This window comes from Hibiscus syriacus, unplaced genomic scaffold, assembly GCF_006381635.1.
Source record: "Hibiscus syriacus cultivar Baekdansim isolate YM2019G1 unplaced genomic scaffold, ASM638163v2 tig00113123_pilon, whole genome shotgun sequence".
Classification (NCBI taxonomy): Eukaryota; Viridiplantae; Streptophyta; class Magnoliopsida; order Malvales; family Malvaceae; genus Hibiscus; species Hibiscus syriacus.
Window position 1 is genome coordinate 294,760 of NW_024063443.1, and position 20,081 is coordinate 314,840.

The following is a 20,081-nucleotide window of genomic DNA, read 5'->3' on the forward strand; positions in this document are numbered from 1 at the left end:
ACGCCCAACAATGGTTGGAAGGCCTAAATATTTCTTAGGATTAGAAGTACTTGAAAAGAAGATGCCCGATTTGTAAAAATTTATTTGTTTTCCCGTACTATTCCCATACACATACAAGATTTACTTTATCCATTGAGCCATTGTAGGGTGGCTTCTCCAAATATAAGACTGTCATTTGCGAACATGAGATGAGTTATAGTTGGGGCATATCTATTAATCTTTACTCCCTGTAACTCCCCATGATGAAATGCTCTTCGGATTAGTGCTGAAAGTCCCCTCATTGCAGATGAGGAAAATTTAAGGGCTTAATGGATCGCCCTATCGAAGTCCCCTTTGAGGCATAAAACTCTCTCCTGGTACCCCATTCAAGATAACCAAGTAAGAAAACATGGTAACACAACGCTTCATAATATTAATCCAATGCAAAAAGAAATCCATACCTGTCATCACTTCCCATAAAAAAGTCCACTCTACCCGGTCATAAGCCTTGCTCATATCCAACTTCAAAGCAAAGCATCATTTTTTTCCATCTCTTTTCTTCATAAAAGAATGTAATAGTTCGTGAGCAATGATGATGTTGTCAAAGATTAAATGGCCTGGGACGAAAGCATTATGTGCTTCATCAATACAACACTGTAAGAGGCTTTGTATTCTCATCACTAGCATTTTCGAGACAATTTTGTATATCACGTTGCATAAGCTAATCGGGGGAAATTGAGTTAACCTCGACGGGATACTACTTTCGGTATTAACAGAATGTGGGTGTGATTAATTGTTGTCATATCCTCTCTTCCTTCGGCAAGTGCAATGCAATAATCCGCGACTTCTACTCCAATTAAGTGCCAAAATCTTTGATATAATAAAACCCCCAAACCATCCACACCCGGTCACAAGCTTTGTATCCAACTTCAAAGCAAAATATCATTTTTTTTTCCATCTCTTTTCTTCATAAAAGAATGTAATAGTTCGTATGCAATGATGATGTTGTCAGAGATTAAACGGCCTGAGACGAAAGCACTCTATGCTTCATCAATACACCACTGTAAGAGGATTTGCATTATCATCACTGGCATTTTTTAGACAATTTTGTATAACACGTTGCATAAGCTAATCGGGCGAAATTGAGTTAACCTCGTTGGAGACACTACTTTCGGTTTTAACACAATTTGGGTGTGATTAATTGTTGTCATATCCTCTCTTCCTTTGGCAAGTGCAATGTAATAATCTGCGACTTCTACTCCAATTAAGTGACAAAATCTTTGATAGAATAAAGCCCACAAACCATCCGCACCTGAAGCCTTTAAAGGACATAAGGACTTCATCGCAGTTGTCACCTTCTCTCTGTTAAAAGGGCTTGATAGCATGGTATTCATCTCCCTCGTTACCCATAATTCAATGCCCTCTAAAATTCTTTCATCAATTTGGGGAAAACTTGACGCAAAGAACTCTGCAAAGTACCTATGTGCTAAGTACGTCATTCCTTCATCGTCCTTAGTTAAGACCCCCTCATCTGATTCGATAGCATGAATACGATAATGATGTTTACGGCTTGAGACAAACCTGTGAAATAACATTATATTGTTATCCCCATTTTTCAACCAGTTCGCACGGGCACTCTGTTTCCAATATAATTCCTCCCTATCAGCCTCAATATTCAGGTGTAGTTTCGTATCAATGGTTTCCCCCAGCACGTCATCTATAGGAGATAACTCTACTAACTCATCCAATCTACGTTTCAACTAAGAAGCCGTGATGCCCTTCACCCTGCAAACTTCTTTAAACCAATGATCCAGCCCATGACAAACAAAATTTAATTTATCGGGGATCAATCATTGTGCTTCTCTCCATAATCTCGCCACTGTATCTTCACAAGAGTCTTCCACTAGCCAGGAGGCTTCAAAAAGGAAATGCCACATTTGTGGAATCAGTTTTTACGCATTCCTAGAGTTTGACTATATACTCTTTTTGATTTATATTTTTCATCAACATTTTAACTCTCAACATTTTATTTTAGGGTAAACAACAGCCTACAGACATGAATTGGTTGTCCCCTACAAATCTTAAATTATTATATATTTTAGACTTTTCTATATATTTTCTATTGAAAATCTGTTTCCCTCTAAAATTTTATAAGTTCAAGTTCGTTTCTAACTTAAAATTTTGCGTCCAAGTTTGCATGCAGACACGACTGCTCAAATCAATTGACAACATCCTTAAAAAACTAACAACATCCTTAAAAACTGACAACATTCACGGACGCATTGCTCAAACCTATAATTTTTAGGGAGAACAATATTCTCCTTAACGGTTGAAGTTATTTGATGAGTTAGATTGGATATCATTTTTAGATTAGGTAAATGACGAGAAGGTAAGAAGTGAGAAGCAGCCCAATCATGCACGACTCTCATCCAATTTGTTGTCAGGCAAAAACAACTATGTACCCAAAAGCATATTGGCATCAGACAACTCATGAGGTTTAGTAATCCCAAAAACCTCATCCCTTTCCCATTTTACATTTCAAAACAGTGTTAGAATTGAAAGTTTATTAATTTCGATATAAATGGTTTTGGCTTCAAATTTAAAGCGGGAAAAAACTTACATATACTTACCAATTTGGTTTGTTTGAGCTATGTCTTATATTTGGTATCCATCTCTGTCTTGTTTATCAAACATGTTAATTACCTTAATTAGACAAAACTTTTAAGACCTAACACAGTTCCGAACGCAGGACAAATCTTGATTAAGAAAAAAAGTAATCTAATTTCAAACACCAATTTGCACTGTTTGGGGGTATTGAGCTAGATTTTTGTACGGACTATGATAGAATATTCCACAATTGATTGAGGTGGTGAATTTTTAGCCTTTCTGGATGGAAATTACCCTTTTCTTTCCAACAAGGATGCCATTAGTTTGATTTATGGTAAAGCTTCTTGTAGTTGTCTTTGATGCTCTAAAGCAACACTAAAATGTTGTTCACTTTCAAGATATCTGAACGTAAAATGATTTAAACTAGAAATAATTTGAATAAATAAGTTAAAATTATTAGAATTTGTGGCAAACCTGAATTACAAAACCTAAAATGGCATGACTTAAAAAATAACTAGATTTAAATTATTCAAAAAAAAAAACTAGATTTAACCCAATCTGTGCAATTAACAAGGGATGGCAGCAGAGTGATGAACGTTGCTCAAAGATGAAGAATCAAACCTAGAGAGATCTAGACTCGATCAAAGAATGAGAAGGGAAAGAGATAAAGGAGGTGACGATAAGTAGTGTTTTATGGGATTTAGGGGTTTAAATGAAATTGAACTTAAGAAACAAGATTAAGATAATAAAGATGTAATAAAGATAAGAAAAAAAGAAGAAGACAATGAATGTAATATGATAGGAATAACTTAGCTAAATTTTGAGTTTTGATGGTGATGGGTGGTAATGGTGATTTGAAAATGATGATGATGATGGTGATGATAGATAGTTGTCCTACGAACCCTCCTAGCTGCAATTGACTAGGAAAACTCGATAATCAGCTCTAACAAGGTCTCCTAATTGCAATGAAAAGATAAATCAACATGTGAAGATCTCCATGAAAGAATTTAATGATAAAGAATGCTTCGTAGGTACAAAACAATCAACACTTGTAAAAACAAACTCTCGTTGTATTATATTCAAGAAAAAAGATGTGTTTACAATCGTGGAAGGGGAATCCTTTATATAGAATGAAGAGTCCTCATTCTAGTATGACTAATGATTAAAATGATAATAAAAATAACAATATAATGTTATCCTAATTCCTAATAAAATAATAATATAAATATAATGTTTTAACTATATCTTAATTCTTAATAAAATAGTAAATCTAATCCTAAAAGATAATGCATATCCTATATTAAATTATATTACAAATAATCAATAAAATTTTTGAATATTCGTAATATTTACAAACTCCGATATAATTTTTTTTGTATACTTTGTATTCACTAAAATGAGCGTATCTTGAGTTTCAAATATTATATTGATCTCATTCAAGAACCGTTGGAAAGTAAAGAGACAACCGGTCGTATCTCTAGAATACATGTCGACCAAATAACGCCTAAATCCCATTCAAAAAGTCATTGCAAGTATGCTATTGTTCTAGTCTTCTTTTCCAAGGCTTGATTGTGTGGATCAATTGGAAGCGTTAGTCCATCTTCTTTTGATGTTAGGCTTGTGATTAGTGGTGGATCTAGAAATTTTTTTAGAGTGAGAACACACATATATTAATAATATAAAATTTTAGGGTGGGTACACATATATTAAGAGAAAAAAACTTTAAATTTTAAGAAAATTAGAATTCCAAAAAATTTCAGGGTGGGCACGTGCCAACCCTAACACCAATATACATCTGTCATTGCTTGTGATATATGTATCACCCTTACTCTCTTAAAAAAAATCGACCTCGAATCTGAAATATCAAAGAGAGAAATGTTAGGATCTTTAAAGAATCCATTCACATTATACTTACCGAATATGTATGCTTTGAATCTTCGAGACCTTATTCTTTTAATAGATTCGAGTAGAAACATTAGTCTAAAAAAGCATGTATTATCATTATGGACTCTTGTGCATGTATCAACATGTATACTCAGAAACTTCAATTATTATCCATGTTTTACCTAACATACACCAAAAAAATATGTAATTATTAATGGAATTTCTGAGGGAATTTCTGAGGGAAGAGAGTAGTCAGTAAAATGTTGGTCGAAACCAATATTTCCGAGGGAATAAAGTAACCCGCCAGAAGTTTACTGACAGAAATCCATCAATATATTATTGATGAAAACTTTAAAATCCGTCAGAATGTTATATATAAATAAAATACTATATTTTATGTTTTCGACGAACATATTTTTTCCGTCGGAATGTTATATATAAATAAAATACTATATTTTATGTTTCTGACGAACAATCTTTTATATCATGATATTTAAAAATATAAAAAGAAGATCTGAATTTTTAATTTATGATGGATTACATTTTTCCGTCATAAATTTAAATCTTAATTTTTTTTAAAAAAATGAGGGAAAATTTATCGGGATTATACCCGAAAAAATTTTCATTCCCTACAAAATATCATGAATCCAAATTTTTATTCCCTCCAAAATATTACGAAACCAAATTTTTATTTAATTAATTAATGTACCAAAAATTAATAATAATAAATATAATTGAAATAATTACATTCATTTAAAAAATAGATAATAATAATCCTAACAAGTCCTTAATATGAAAATAATAATATATAATGAAAAATTAAATTCACCATATTAACGAAGATTAAATATGGATTTACAACATATATTTCACAATTCAATGTTTCTAATAAATATATGGTTGTAAACTATACATAAGAAACACAATTTCAATAATAAAAAAGAGTAAAATACAAAGTTTGCATACTAAAAAATTGTTATAATTTAAAATTTTCCAAACAACCTACAAAATATAATGAAAGATATTAGTGATTAATTAAAAATAATATAATAAACAAAGTATATATTAAAAGAAATTACATTGAACAAAAACTAAAACTTACATCAATATTGATAATAATGATAATAAAAGATGATGAAATTAAGAGAACTTTTGGGTAGAAAAATGAGTTAATAAGAAGAGATGAAATGAGAAGAAAGAAATGAGTGTCTAAAGGTTTAAACAGGAAAAATTAGGAAAAAAAAAAGCGGGTAAATTTAAAATTTTATGGTGCAATGGAGAGAAATTGAGGAAAGTGGAAGTGGGTAAAAAAATTTCAAAAAATTGTGACGGAACATATAGACTCGTCACAAATTTTTGACTAAATAGGTGGATCCTTCATAAATTTGTGACGGGCCCACAAATTTCGTCACAAATTTAAAATATTTTTTTAAAAAATGATTTTTTGTGATAGAACATGTGGACCCATCACAAATTTGTGACAGAATAGGTGGATCTGTCAGAAATTTGACACGAGTCCACAAATTTAAAATACTTTTTTTCCTAAAAAATGATTTTTTAAAAATATCATATAAAAAAGAATCATCCAATCCCCTTACCAAGTTCACCGACCAGAAAAAAATGTTTCCCGCAATAACTTCCATATATTGAATTCCAATGCCACAAGCAGCAACATGAAGACGAACAAGCTGAATCGAGTAGTCATATTTGTTTGAGTAGTTGAAATGAAATATCTAAACTAGATTGGAGAGATGGAGTTGGCGAGCTATATAAGCCCGATTAGATGTCTAAATAGCTAAATTAAAATTTTCAAAAATTATTTAAAATTTTAGAAAAATAGATTTTAATAAAATATAATTTCAATAAGTATTATCTAAATTATTTTTGATGAAAAAAATGAGATAATAAGAATAGAAGAAATGAGAAGAAAGAAATTAGAGAAAAATGAGTTTAGAAAGGTTTAAATAAAAATAGGGTACAAAATGGGTATGTTTGAAATTTTATGTTTCAATGGAGGGAAATTGGAGGAAATTAGTGGGTAACTAAAAAAACCTCTAAATTTTGTGATGGAACATGTGAACCCATCACAAATTTTATGTTTCAATGGAGGAAAATTGGAGGAAATGAGTGGGTAATTAAAAAAACTCTAAAATTTGTGAGGAACATGTGGACTCATCACAAATTTGTGACGGAACATGTGAACCCGTCACAAATTTTATGTTTCAATGGAGGAAAATTAGAGGAAATGAACGGGTAATTAAAAAAACTCTAAATTTTATGACGGAACTTGTGGACCCGTCACAAATTTTATGTTTTAATGGAGGTAAATTGGAGGTAATGAGCGGGAATGAAAAAAACTCTAAATTTTGTGACGGAACATGTGGACCAGTCACAAATTTGTGATGGGTCCGCATATTCGTCAAAAAATTAAAATACTTTTAAAATTATTAAATAAAATAAAAATAGAATAATAATCCTTTTGTTTCTTTTGTAATCTATTTGGGTAGTTATATTGTGCATAATTTTAAAGAAAAGTAAAAATATAATTTTAATTTTTAATTTTTTTGAAACTAAACAAGGTAACCGTCTCTAAAAACCTCCCTCTAAATCCTAAGGGAAGAAAAGTGCACTACTTTGTTGTCTTTTCATTGATGAGCAAATAAAAGTATTGAACCATTACAATTCAACAAAACATAAGATAATATTAAGGCAAGCCATTATCTTTGGGCATTAACCTCTGCATTATTCAACAAATGTCATCATAGCATGCATTAGGAATTTGATATTGTGCTTTCAAGTGTATTAATTCGGAAACCATTGATAACCAGGCCATATCGGTTCAGAAGAAGCACAAAAGTCTATCGTAAAATATATGCATTGAACCAATTGGTGGTTGATCATCTTCTGCCATATATGCATTTAATTTAGGACCACCAACATCTACTTCATGGGAATCATGATTGTTACCAAATGGATTATATGCATACTTTGGAATTGAAGTACTAGATCTTGTCATATGGTTATAGTAACCAGTGAGAGAAAAATGTGGCTCTCCATGATGCGCCCAATTGTAATAATGTGGAACAAATCCTTCAGTGATCACATGAACTTTAACCATTTCTGGATCTCAAAAACTTTTATTTATGCATTTAGGTCGATTACATGGATACCTAATATTTTCTCGATCAACAAATCTAGGCTTACTTAACGCAAATGTAATGAACTCCAACAGTGGTCGCTCAAAATCAGGATTAATAATGTGACCATTTATTAACCAATCAATATTTTACATCCAAGATCGATCCATAGTGAATACCAAAACCGGTTTCTATTGTATTATTAAATTAAGATACTTAAATTAGTAAAATTTTAAATAATAATTTTTTAATTTCTATTTTTTTATATTTTCTAAAAAACAAAAAATTAGGACTTATGGTATTATTATTGAAAATTACATGTAAAAAAATTTAATTACTGTTTTTATTTATATGCAAAAAAAATTATTATACTATGTTACATTTAAAAATATTTTCTTTACTTTTTGACATATTTTGCACCTTTTTAATTAAAAGGATAATACTAATAAATTGATAGCATTATGTTTTAAAAATAAATTCAAACTTACCTCAACTCACAAATTTCGTAGAAAATTTCAGAGTTCTGAAAAAAATAAAAATAAAATTTAAAATATTATTTTTCTTATAAATGTAAAAAATAATAGCTGTGTTATCAGTATCATTAAAAAGAAGTTTATTAATTAATTAGAAACAACTTGCATTAACTATATATAAAAAAAGGAAGCAATTTGCACTATATATATTATCATCGAGCATATGCAAAGCAATTAACCTTTGTCGAGGAAAAATTTTATTTTTTTATAAGATGATTGAGTATGCTATATATAAGTCATGAAAGTAGATAGCTAAATCATTTAGACAAGCAACATTTTCCAATCTAAAATTACAATATAAAATAAAATAAAAAAGATAAATGCATATAAATAAAAAAAAGTAAAGGATAAATGCGTATAAATCAGTATATTATAAATGCATATAAATTAAAAAAGTAAAGGATAAATGCATATAAATGGTAATTGTTTATAGGTGGTGATAATATTTTTTTATATATATTTTTTATTTCCGATGGAATGATTATTCTATTACAAATTAAATTGATATATTTTTTTTATTAAAGTGAACAAAATTTTCGACAGAATCATTGTTTCGTTATAAATTAAATTGATATTTTTTTTATTGAAATGAATAAACTTTCTTATGGAAAAAACAATTCGATTGAAAACTACAAATAGGTCACAATTTTATGACGGAATAATTTATTTTCATCGGTAAATTGTGACAGATTTTACATTTGCCGGAATTTTTCCTTCGATAATTTGAAATTCTTTTGTAGTGATATCCTCATCAATATCATCAAGGGAGGTTTATCAAAAGTTAAAATGGACCTATGCTCCAAAGACACCTACACTTTCCACGGCATTGGTTTATAATCTGATTCAGCTGAATCAAAAATAGCTTTAAAGCAGAAGTTTCTGCCAGCCTTGGTCTAGGCCGACTTGGCACTTAATAAACCAAACTTGATAATCAAGCATATGCAACAAGATCGAACTAATGAAATCTTTAGCAAATAAACAAATTCTGCATAACATAACAAAACATACAGAAGTGCAATCAAATGGGGCTGTGCATGAAATCCCATGTTATCGTTGCTTGCATGATTGCATGCATCTCTGGGAACATGAAGTCGACATATTTCGAAACAAACAGTAAAATCAATAAAAAGACCAAAAAAAAATGCACGGAAAACAATGAAAAGGAGCAATGAGAATAGCTGCGTGATACTGCATTTTATTACCGTCACATTGATGAGTGTAACCTTTGAAATTATGATAATTATAAACGATTCATCCATTTTGATTGAAATTTTGATGGTTATAAATAATTTATCCATTGTGATTTGAACGAAGAGTCACAGTTATAAGCTCACATTGTCTTATCTGATAACTTTTTAAACATCAATCAGAAAAACTCACAATGTTAATGAAAAATATCAATGATATAATTTATTTAAAATTTATTTAAAAATAATATAAAAAAATTATTAAAATAGGCCAAATGAGAAATTATTTGGAGAAATAAATCAAAATCTAAGGTATTATCAAAGTGGTCGTTAGAACCTGGTCAAAATCTTCTCTTCTTGTGGTATATTCAATTTTTTTGAATGTCAATATTGTCTAGCTACAGTAGCTGACAACACAATATTACTATTAAAGTTGAAATTGGAGAAAGAGGATTTAAATGCCACGTCTCGCTTACTTGTTATATTTTATTTATACATATCCATTCAGATTCAGTGCACATGCAGTGGTCCACTCCCACAATTTTTTTAATATAGTGAAAATAATAATAATTTAATTTAATATTTGAAATAATTTATTTAAAAAAGCTAAAATGCTACTTTAATCTTTTTTTTATTAAAAAAACATAACTTCAATAACTATTACTATGATATTTTAATTATTAAACGAAAATAAAATAACTAGAATTCTAAAATAATAATATTTTTAGAATTGATTAAAATCTGACGTAAAAGGAACTAATTCTTATCGGGTTAAAGTGAAACATGTTGAGTTGTTGTGACAAAATAAAAGCAGCTGTTGCTTGCAAGCAAAAGCAACTAAATCCCATTGGTCGTTTACGCCAAGCTTTCCCCTTCCTCGTTTTAAATGTTTTATAAATAGGAAGTTAGTTTCCCCGCGATCAGGGTCTTTATCTTCTTCTTCATTTTCTTAACTTATTACTCACACACAATCTTCACGGTCTCCATCCGGAATCTTCGTTCATATTGGCCGCGTTATCTCTTTCACAGATCCCAAAGGTTTCGCTTTCTTGTTATATTTAGCTGCTGCTTTCAGTATATCAGCACAACAGGAATGTCTGCGCTTTTCTTTTACCGGGTTTTCCTTTGCGAATGTTGGATTGCCGAAGGAAAAACCATTGATTTTTAGTTGGTTACGTAAGTTGTGAAATTTGATGTTGTAGTCAAACTTTCAGGCCTTCGTCTTTCTGGGTTTCGTTTCGTTTAGGTTCTTGATTATCGTGTGTTGATGAGAATTAGAATTCTGGGTTTTCTTTGATTTTTATAGATGTTAAGAGAATTGGGTTATTCAATTGATCTTTAGTGATTCAGAATTCAATTTGGTGCAAAACAAAGCCAATACTGTCTTCATTCATCTTATCTCTTCATTCCCTTTAAGAAAATTTCTTGCCTGCTGACCGCCGATATTTACCTTAGATCAACGTTCTCTGTTTCCTTTTTGGGTTATCCGGTCCTAGTTCCTGGCTGTTACCAAAATATCGTTGTAAACTAGCCATGGATATAAGTAATGATGCCAGTGTTGATCCATTTTCAATTGGTCCCTCGTCGATCATTGGTCGGACAATTGCTTTTAGGATCCTGATGTGTAAGTCAATGTCGCATTTCAGGCATCGAATATTTCACGTGTTGTTGGATTTGTTCTACAGATGTAAGGACTTGTTTTCACCCATTATATCATGGTTGCATCCACGAAATCCACAGGGGATATTGGCATTGGTGACAATTATTGCTTTTTTGTTGAGGCGATACACGAATGTAAAATCGAGGGCTGAAATGGCTTATAGAAGGAAATTTTGGAGAAATATGACGAGAACTGCATTGACATATGAAGAGTGGGCTCATGCTGCTAAGATGCTTGATAAAGAGACCCCAAAGATGAATGAATCGGATCTTTATGACGAGGAACTTGTGAGAAACAAGCTTCAGGAGCTCCGACTCCGTCGTGAAGATGGATCTCTGAGGGATATAATCTTTTGCATGAGAGCTGATCTTATCCGAAATCTCGGTAATATGTGTAACCCTGAGCTTCATAAAGGAAGGCTTCAGATGCCTAAACTCATCAAGGATTATATTGATGAGGTCTCTACTCAGTTGAGAATGGTTTGCAACTCTGATTCAGAGGAGCTCTCCCTGGAAGAGAAGCTTGCTTTTATGCATGAAACGAGGCATGCGTTTGGTAGAACTGCTTTGCTTTTAAGTGGGGGTGCTTCTCTTGGAGCATTTCATATTGGTGTCGTTAAAACGTTAGTAAAGCACAAGCTGTTACCCAGGATAATAGCTGGTTCTAGTGTAGGATCCATTATGTGTGCTATTGTTGGCACCAGGTCATGGCCTGAGCTGCAAAGTTTCTTTGAAGACTCTTGGCGCTCGTTGCAGTTCTATGATCAGCTAGGTGGAATATTTGCTGTTGTTAGGAGGGTTATGAGACAAGGGGCTGTTCATGATATCAGGTACATGCAATGGATGTTAAGACACCTCACAAGTAATCTTACATTTCAAGAAGCTTATGATATGACTGGACGGGTTCTTGGGATAACGGTTTGCTCTCCAAGGAAGCATGAGCCACCTAGGTGCCTTAATTACTTGACTTCACCTCATGTTGTCATATGGAGTGCAGTAGGCGCTTCTTGTGCCTTCCCTGGCCTTTTTGAAGCTCAGGAGCTAATGGCAAAAGATAGGAGTGGAGAACTTGTTCCTTATCATCCTCCCTTTAATTTAGATCCTGAAGAGGGTTCTGGTGCACGTCGGTGGAGGGATGGCAGCTTGGAGGTTGATTTACCTATGATGCAACTGAAGGAGCTGTTCAATGTCAATCATTTCATCGTGAGCCAGGCAAACCCTCATATCACACCATGGTTGAGGTTTAAGGAGTTTGCAAGAACCATTGGTGGTAACTTTGCGGCAAAGGTATGTGGTTAAGAAAGAAAAAGGAACCTTTTATCTTGGTTTATATTTTCTTCTCAACATTGTGTTATATACTTATCGCTGTCTATTTCTTTTAGTCGACTGTCTTACATGTCTGTGTTGAGACATGAATGAAAATCTCTGACCTTAACTGCACATGGCCTTCTAGTTTATCTCTGATGCATAGACATGCATCGACATATAGAGGAGTAACTAATCTTACAGTGTACATAGTGATATCAGGCAATTTCAGTTGAATGCTGTTTTATATGTTCGGGTGGAGCATTGGAGTCATTCTTTGAAAGTCGTTTCGTTGGTAATTTCATTTTTGTAGGAACAAAATGATCTGAATGTACAGTTTTACATTTTTTTGAGGTTTTCTGTCATGGTTTAATAAATAGAGCTGAAACAAAGAAGCTTCTGCAAGAATGATTATACGTGTATTTAAAATATTTTATCTATTATCAATCTTGTTAGTCATTACCATATCTGTCTGTTTACTTTTCCTATTATTTGCATGCTGAAATGAAATAAACTGGTTTTATTGTTTCAAATTGTAGCTTGCACACCTAACTGAGATGGAGGTTAAACATAGATGTAGTCAAATACTCGAACTGGGATTTCGGGTGGGGGGACTTGCCAAGATATTTGCTCAAGAGTGGGAAGGTGATATTACTGTTGTTATGCCAGCCACAGTTTCTCAGGTATGTTCAAACTTATTTTAAGGCTTGCCTTGAGTGACATTCAAAATTTAAAATGGTGAAAGCTTGAGCAGTGGCATTCAAACCTAGATTTGTATTGCTTCAGCTTTTATGCATTAACCGAGTCGATCTATGTTGTTTCTCAAGTTCACATCATTCAATAATCTTTTCAATGGTGACTGACTGTGTTTTTTTAAACTGTTAACAGTACTTGAAAATTCTTCAAAATCCTACTCTTGTGGAGCTTCAAAAGGCATCCAACCAAGGGAGAAGATGCACTTGGGAGAAGCTTTCGGCTATGAAAGCAAACTGTGGCATTGAGCTTGCCCTTGACGAGTGTGTTTCAATTCTTAATCACATGCGTAGGCTTAAAAGGAGTGCTGACAGAGCCGCCGCTACTTCCGCTTCATCTCATGGCCCCACCAACACATCCAAATTCAGTGCTTCGAGGAGAATTCCTTCTTGGAATTGCATTGCTAGAGAAAACTCAACAGGTTCCCTCGAAGAAGATCACCTCTCAGATGTTACCACATCTTTGCATCATGGTGTAGGGGGTTCGTCGGGAATGCCATCTCCTGGGAGGAGTTTGCGAGCCCACCGCAGTGCGTATGATGGAAGTGATAGTGAGCCTGAAGGTGTAAACGTAAATTCTTGGACAAGATCCGGTGGCCCGTTGATGAGGACAACTTCTGCAAATTTGTTAATCGATTTTGTCCAAAATTTAGATGCTGAATCTGAAGTGAACAAAGGTCTGATGGCTCATCCTAGTTCTCCCGGATTTCAGATGGGCAGCGGGGATCCTTTTAGGCGCAGCCCAAGGATGACAACAACAGATAGAGGTTCAGAACACGAGTTCAGTCAGAGGAATTTCGGGAACAGAGCACCTGTTAATGGTTCAAGCATTATGGTCTCTGAAGGAGATTTCCTGCAGCCTGAAAGGCTCCATAACGGACTTATACTCAACGTCGTCAAGAAGGAAGACTTGGCACCCTCAAGTAGAAGCCCCAGTCCAGAAAATTGTAGCACTGAAGCAGCTGAATGTCTGCATTTGGACTGTCCAGAGAAGGATGATAGCTCGGTATCCGAATATGGCGACGAAGATGCGAATGCAGCTAGCAGCCTGAGTCAAACAGTTGCTACTGAAAATCCCAATGCATACCCCAGTGTCCATGATGGCGATAATCAGGGTGGTGTTGTAGATGATAAGTTTTAAGATGAATCTGATCCTTGCCAAGTTGGCAGGGCTATTTTTGGGGTCACAAGTTGGCTCCTGGCATATTGAATGTCAAGCGATTGGTACCTTTCATTTTGGCTTGTTTAGAGGGAGATTTTGCTATCACTAATTATTATTTTTTATTTACTATTATAATTCTGTATGACATAAAAGTATTGTCCCTATCTTTTTATGCTTAATTTCATTCTTAGCCTTTATATCCACAACTATTGTATAGATGAGTTGGTTATCATTTAAATTGAGCAATTCTGAACTAATTAGTTACATATTTTTTTTTATCAAAAAGGTGTCATTTTAATAAATAATATTACTTGGGTACCATTCTGATAAAAAAATGTTGATTTGGAGAAATTATTATACGAACCTTTTCCACCGGCTCATCCAATTGTTTTATGTCACATCACTAATTTTTTCCACTCATATTTGTAAAATCTTCCTTCTTAGAACTTTTTGCATTTTCAGATCGAACAAAGAAGAATTTAGAATCCACCATTATTACTGGCCTGCAAAATGATATTGTAGCTTTTTTTTGGATAATGAAACCAAAGGTTGAAGAAATGTCATTGAACAAGTCTCATATTTCTTCAACTTCTGGTTTCATAATAAAAAATCAGGCTAGAATATCATTTTGCAGGCCAGTAATAATGGTAGATTATAAATTTTTCTTTGTTCAACTGAAAGGAAAAAAGTTCTAAGAAGGGAAAAAGACTTTTCAAATATGAGGTAAAAAAATTTAATAATGTGATGAAATAATTGAATAAAATCATAAATGAAGTGATAAAAAAGATTCATATAATAATCTTTCAATGGAAAGAGTTAATATAACAATTTCTCGTTTGATTTGGGTATTATCCTCGTAATATTACCTTGAACTGAGGTAAACAAGTGGAGTTCGATGTATCCATAAAAGGAACGTGCTCTCCACTTTCGTACATTAAATGATGATTTATTGAATGATTTTTTTTCTTAAAAAGGAAGAAGAGAAGGGAATCCACACTACCCTTGGTCGTTGACGGCAGACCACACAAGCTTTACCTATTGCCGCGTCTCTCTTTTATTTTTCATGAAGCATACCCAATTTTCTCTCCATTTCTTCAGCTCATTTCCCTGTCTTGGTGAGTCTATTCTTCTCACTCTTCAATAATCCTTTCCCAGATTCAATGCTTTAAGCTGAACTTACTGGCAGTAATGACCTAGAAGTGTATTTTGAAGAAATATTTTTGTATTTGAGCCACTTTGTTGGAATTCCATGGATACTTTACTTAGAACTCACAGCAAGCTTGAATTTTCGCGTCTTCTACTCCATGGGTTCTCTGAAAAAGCTAGAAACCCAGGAGGTTAAGTTTGGTCCCAATAAATCCTATTTTAGAAGAGATATGAATAATGATGGTTGTATTAAGGTTATGGCAAGTAGAAGTGCTCTTTTGGAGTTGGTTCCTGAAACTAAGAAGGAAAATTTAGATGTTGAGCTTCCTATATTTGATCCATCAAAAGGTACTGTGGTGGATTTAGCCGTTGTGGGAGGTGGCCCTGCTGGTCTTGCTGTTGCTCAGCGAGTTTCGCAGGCGGGGCTTTCGGTGTGCTCCATCGATCCATCTCCTACATTGATTTGGCCTAATAACTATGGTGTTTGGGTGGATGAATTCGAAGCTATGGATTTGCTTGATTGCCTCGATACGACTTGGTCCGGTACTGTTGTGTATATCGATGACCAGAAAAAGAAACATCTCGATAGACCTTATGGAAGGGTTAACAGGAAGCAGCTCAAGTCCAAAATGTTGCTTAAGTGCATATCCAACGGTGTGAAGTTTCACCAGGCCAAAGGTTATTAAGGTTATTCACGAGGAATAGAAATCCATGTTGATTTGCAATGATGGTGCCACGGTTCAGGCTACCATTGTTCTTGATGCCACTGGATTTTCTAGGTGCCTTGTTCAGTATGATAAGCCTTATAATCCAGGCTATCAAGTGGCCTATGGAATTTTGGCCGAGGTGGAAGAACACCCCTTTGATGTAGAAAAGATGGTTTTTATGGATTGGAGAGACTCACATCTTGCCAATAGTAAGGACTTGAGGGAGAGATAGTAGAATTCCCACATTTCTATATGCAATGCCCTTCTCGGTGAACAGAATATTTCTCGAGGAAACTTCTCTAGTCGCATGACCGGGAGTGCCTATGGATGATATCAAGGAGAGAATGGAGACCAGGTTAAGGCACCTAGGAATTAAAGTTATGAGCATCGAAGAGGACGAGCACTGTGTTATTCCGATGGGTGGGCCCCTTCCAGTGCTACTCCAAAGAGTTGTGGGAATCGGTGGCACAGCTGGGATGGTGCACCCTTCAACGGGGTACATGGTTGCAAGAACTCTTGCAGCTGCTCCAATTGTTGCAGATGCCATAGTTCGGTTCCTTGATCCCGGAAGGAACTTGGTGGGAAACAAATTGTCAGCAGAAGTATGGAGGGATCTATGGCCCATAGAAAGAAGGAGACAAAGGGAGTTCTTCTGTTTTGGCATGGATATTTTGCTTAAACTCGATTTACCGGCAACGAGAAGGTTTTTCGATGCGTTTTTCGATCTGGAACCCCATTATTGGCATGGATTCTTGTCATCTAGGTTGTTTCTTCCCGGGCTCATAACATTTGGGCTTTCTCTGTTCTATCATGCCTCAAATACTTCCAGGTTAGAGATTATGGCTAAGGGAACTGTTCCTTGGGTCAACATGATCAATAATTTAGTGCAGGATAGAGATTAAGATGATGAGGATATCCATTTATTGCATGCTTAAGTTTGTTGGTTGGGTTGCATTTTACTAGTTTTTTCCCTATAAATGTTTATATTAAACTACGAATTTGTTTCTATATAATTATGATAGTTACATTATGAGGATGAACGAACATTGATTGTAATTTCTTACAGAACAAAATATCATTAGATTTCTTCATTTATGTACTCACAGACATGTTCGATTAAGCCATTCATGGTCTCTTGCTTGTTCTGAAAAACATGAAGCCAATTTTTATTTTTGTTTTTAGAAATCGTTTTACAAATTAAATGAAAATTTGAAAATGAGTTACAACATGAAACGAAACAACTCTTCAAGACAATAAACCACATAGGAAAGTGTGGCCAAAGCTGGGCAACAATGGAGGCAGGACAAAGTATACTATAAAAGACCAGAAGATTACTGGGGGAGAAAACACACAGACAGGGATGGTTGAAAGCACACTCTTTTAAAGGACTGGTTTCAAGGAGATCACTGATTTTGCTGTCGATTCTGCGGCAATGAGAAGTAAACCTGAGTAGCAGAGAAAAGAAGCCCTATACTAACACCCAAAAAGGCAAGGATACTCCATGAGCTACTAAAATGGGTGTAATAGGCATGAGCCAGGGCAGCCGTCCAGGGATTGTTGCAGTACTTGTGAATGTCGTGTACCACTTCAGAGTACCACTGTTGGTCAGGCACCAAATCTCTGCTCATTTTATTGAAAAGATCAGCAACCTCTTCATCGCTGCCCAAATAGTTGTGAAGCATTCCCATAACTCGCAGCTCCTTAACATCTTCCGCTGTATCGATGAGAAAGTCGAGGAAGCATAAGTGAGTGGTAATCTCGAATTCGTTCTTGAAATCCCTAAAGCCACCAAGTTCAGGAACTTGGAGACTGTCGAGTCATCCACCAAGAGTTGTGGCATCATTAGTTTTCCCAAAAACTTGCAGAAGAAGTAAATATTCTTGAGGTTGATCGTCGGGGTGGGCTTCACATAAATCCCTGATTCTGTAAGCTCCTTGACGCTACGAAAGGTTTTCCTGCGTCTTCGGCTGTCTCCACACGACAGAAGCATCTTTCCGATCATGCTACTCTCCCTCTTCACTTTGTCTCCTATCAGGTGCTTCGCCCGTAACCACTCCAGGAGGTGAGCATAATCATCCGTATCTGGGCCTTTTACTGCATTTCTGCTCGTGCTCACCTGGTATGTTTGTTATAAGGTTCTGAGCTATGAAGCCTTTGAGAGACTTTTTCCACTTTGGGGGATCAATGGCCGACTCGATCGATAACTGGAGGACTCTGTAAGGAATTTGATTTTCTAGCAAAAACCAGAAGATCTGGTTTAGTATTCAACTTGTCAAACTCACCTTCCATACCGCAGTTTACTGTGCACAACACCACACAACCGTCTATGAACAGAATCCATGCTAGCTTCTTGTCGTCCGGCTTATAACACTTCCTCAAATCTTTTGTCTCCGCCTTAATCTTACCGAACAGATTATTGTCAGTAGTTTTGTCCTCAAGCGCAAAGAAAGCTGCAAATTGAAGATTCGACACCTCTGCACGCTGGAACCTGGGGTCACCATGATGCAAAGGCCCGAGAGATACCAACCTTGGCTCAAAACATTTATTAAAACCCTCCTTCATGTTGAGTAGGAAAGGTGGAACTCTTTGTATTAAGGGTTTAGTTCTCTGAGATGATAAACCTCCTCCCTGGTTTCGGAAACCATCCATGGCCGACTTAAATTCCTGGCTCTTTTTCTTGATGAATTCCGATTTCTCAGTCTCGGGAATATCAATCGTACTATCCACCGGCTCGCCCTCTTTGCTCGTCATTTAGTATGTAGGGAAATTCGGAAATCTAATAGCAACGGTTCTTGCTGAAGGTGGCCGAAGGAACAAAGGATGAATGAGAAAGGCGTGTAGGGTTATTTGTTTCTGGACATGGCTCCAAGCTGCTGAATTTAAAGCTCTATAAAATAATAGCTTAAATTGGCTTGGAATTGATCCCATCCTCTTTGTACTTTATCATGGTAACAACTAACAAGATTGGTATATACATATATATATATCTAAATATGTATGCTTTAATACTTTCTGAAACAGTGATTGTTAAGACTTCATCCATGAAACTTGGAATAAATCTTTCTGATTACTATGATTTCTTTTTATCTGTACATCCGAATGTACCACTTTCTACTCCCCTTTGTTGCTTGGGATGGAAGGTAACAACAATTAAGTTCATTAAACAAAGATGCAGTAAACTATGATTTGCAATGGCGGATCCATAAATGTTTTTCAGGGGTATTCATATGTTAACAACATAAAATTCTTATATAAGACGGGTATAAAAAAAATTTCAGGGTGGGTACCATCCATAAAATAAGTAAATAATCAAAGAAAATTCAAATTTCAGGATATACACTATTAGTAAAATAAGTAACTAATAAAAGAAAATTCGATTTTTAAGGTGAGCATGTGCCCACCCTGACCAAGCCTTGACTCCGCCACTGGTGATTTGGATGATGTTTGTGTTGGTTTTTTGGCAAATTTTGAATCCCACATTGGTTTTGTATAAGGAGGAGGGGAAATACTTTTGTTATAAATAGAGTCCTCCTCCTTAGTTTAGCATCCCACAAATATAAGACTTCTTATATATTAAAGGCTATTTGTACTCTTTCTCTCTCTTTGTAATATTTCATCTATTAGTGAAATATTATTTTAGTAGTGTTCGAGGACATAGGTATAATTTTAGCCGAACCTCGTTAAATTTTGGTGTTCTCTTTTATGTCTATTTAATAACTATTGTCGGGTATAGTTGTTGTTAATTATTGTCTTATTAAAATTACTTGTTTTGGTAGTTCTGTCTAAGGACAGTGGGTTTTAAGAGAGACCATTGTGACCCCTCCACTCTTTCCTGGGAATCTACCTTGGGGTGATTTTTAGTACAATTGTTTTCACACTAGTCACATAGGTAATAGTTTTCAAGGTGAATTTGTTATTATTGGTGGAAATTAACCCGAATTCCACAACAATTAGCATCAGAGCTCTTGGTTTATTTTAGTATGCTCTGTGATTGCGTCTTAGGCCGATATTCCACATTAGAAA

General features: G+C 34.6%; 1 protein-coding gene and 2 pseudogenes across 1 annotated transcript; 2 read left to right on the forward strand and 1 right to left on the reverse strand.

Annotated features, from left to right (window-relative positions):
* Positions 1 to 10,152: 10,152 nt before the first annotated feature.
* On the reverse strand, positions 10,153 to 18,809 carry LOC120185517 (annotated as a pseudogene).
* LOC120185477 (triacylglycerol lipase SDP1-like) lies at positions 10,652 to 14,317 on the forward strand. The gene is made up of 3 exons (XM_039189682.1): positions 10,652 to 12,273; positions 12,831 to 12,974; positions 13,180 to 14,317. Exons 1-3 carry the CDS (start codon positions 10,861 to 10,863, stop codon positions 14,182 to 14,184), a joined length of 2,562 nt encoding a protein of 853 aa, XP_039045613.1. The 5' UTR covers positions 10,652 to 10,860; the 3' UTR covers positions 14,185 to 14,317.
* Positions 15,319 to 17,068, forward strand: LOC120185478 (annotated as a pseudogene).
* Positions 18,810 to 20,081: the final 1,272 nt, after the last annotated feature.

Bases quoted from the DNA above. Each gene is read 5' to 3' on its own strand.
- LOC120185477 (XM_039189682.1), top strand. From the start codon at position 10,861: ATGGATATAAGTAATGATGCCAGTGTTGATCCATTTTCAATTGGTCCC. The intron at 12,274-12,830 runs GTATGTGGTTAA...TTCAAATTGTAG, and splicing joins GTGGTAACTTTGCGGCAAAG to CTTGCACACCTAACTGAGAT. The intron at 12,975-13,179 runs GTATGTTCAAAC...AACTGTTAACAG, and splicing joins TGCCAGCCACAGTTTCTCAG to TACTTGAAAATTCTTCAAAA.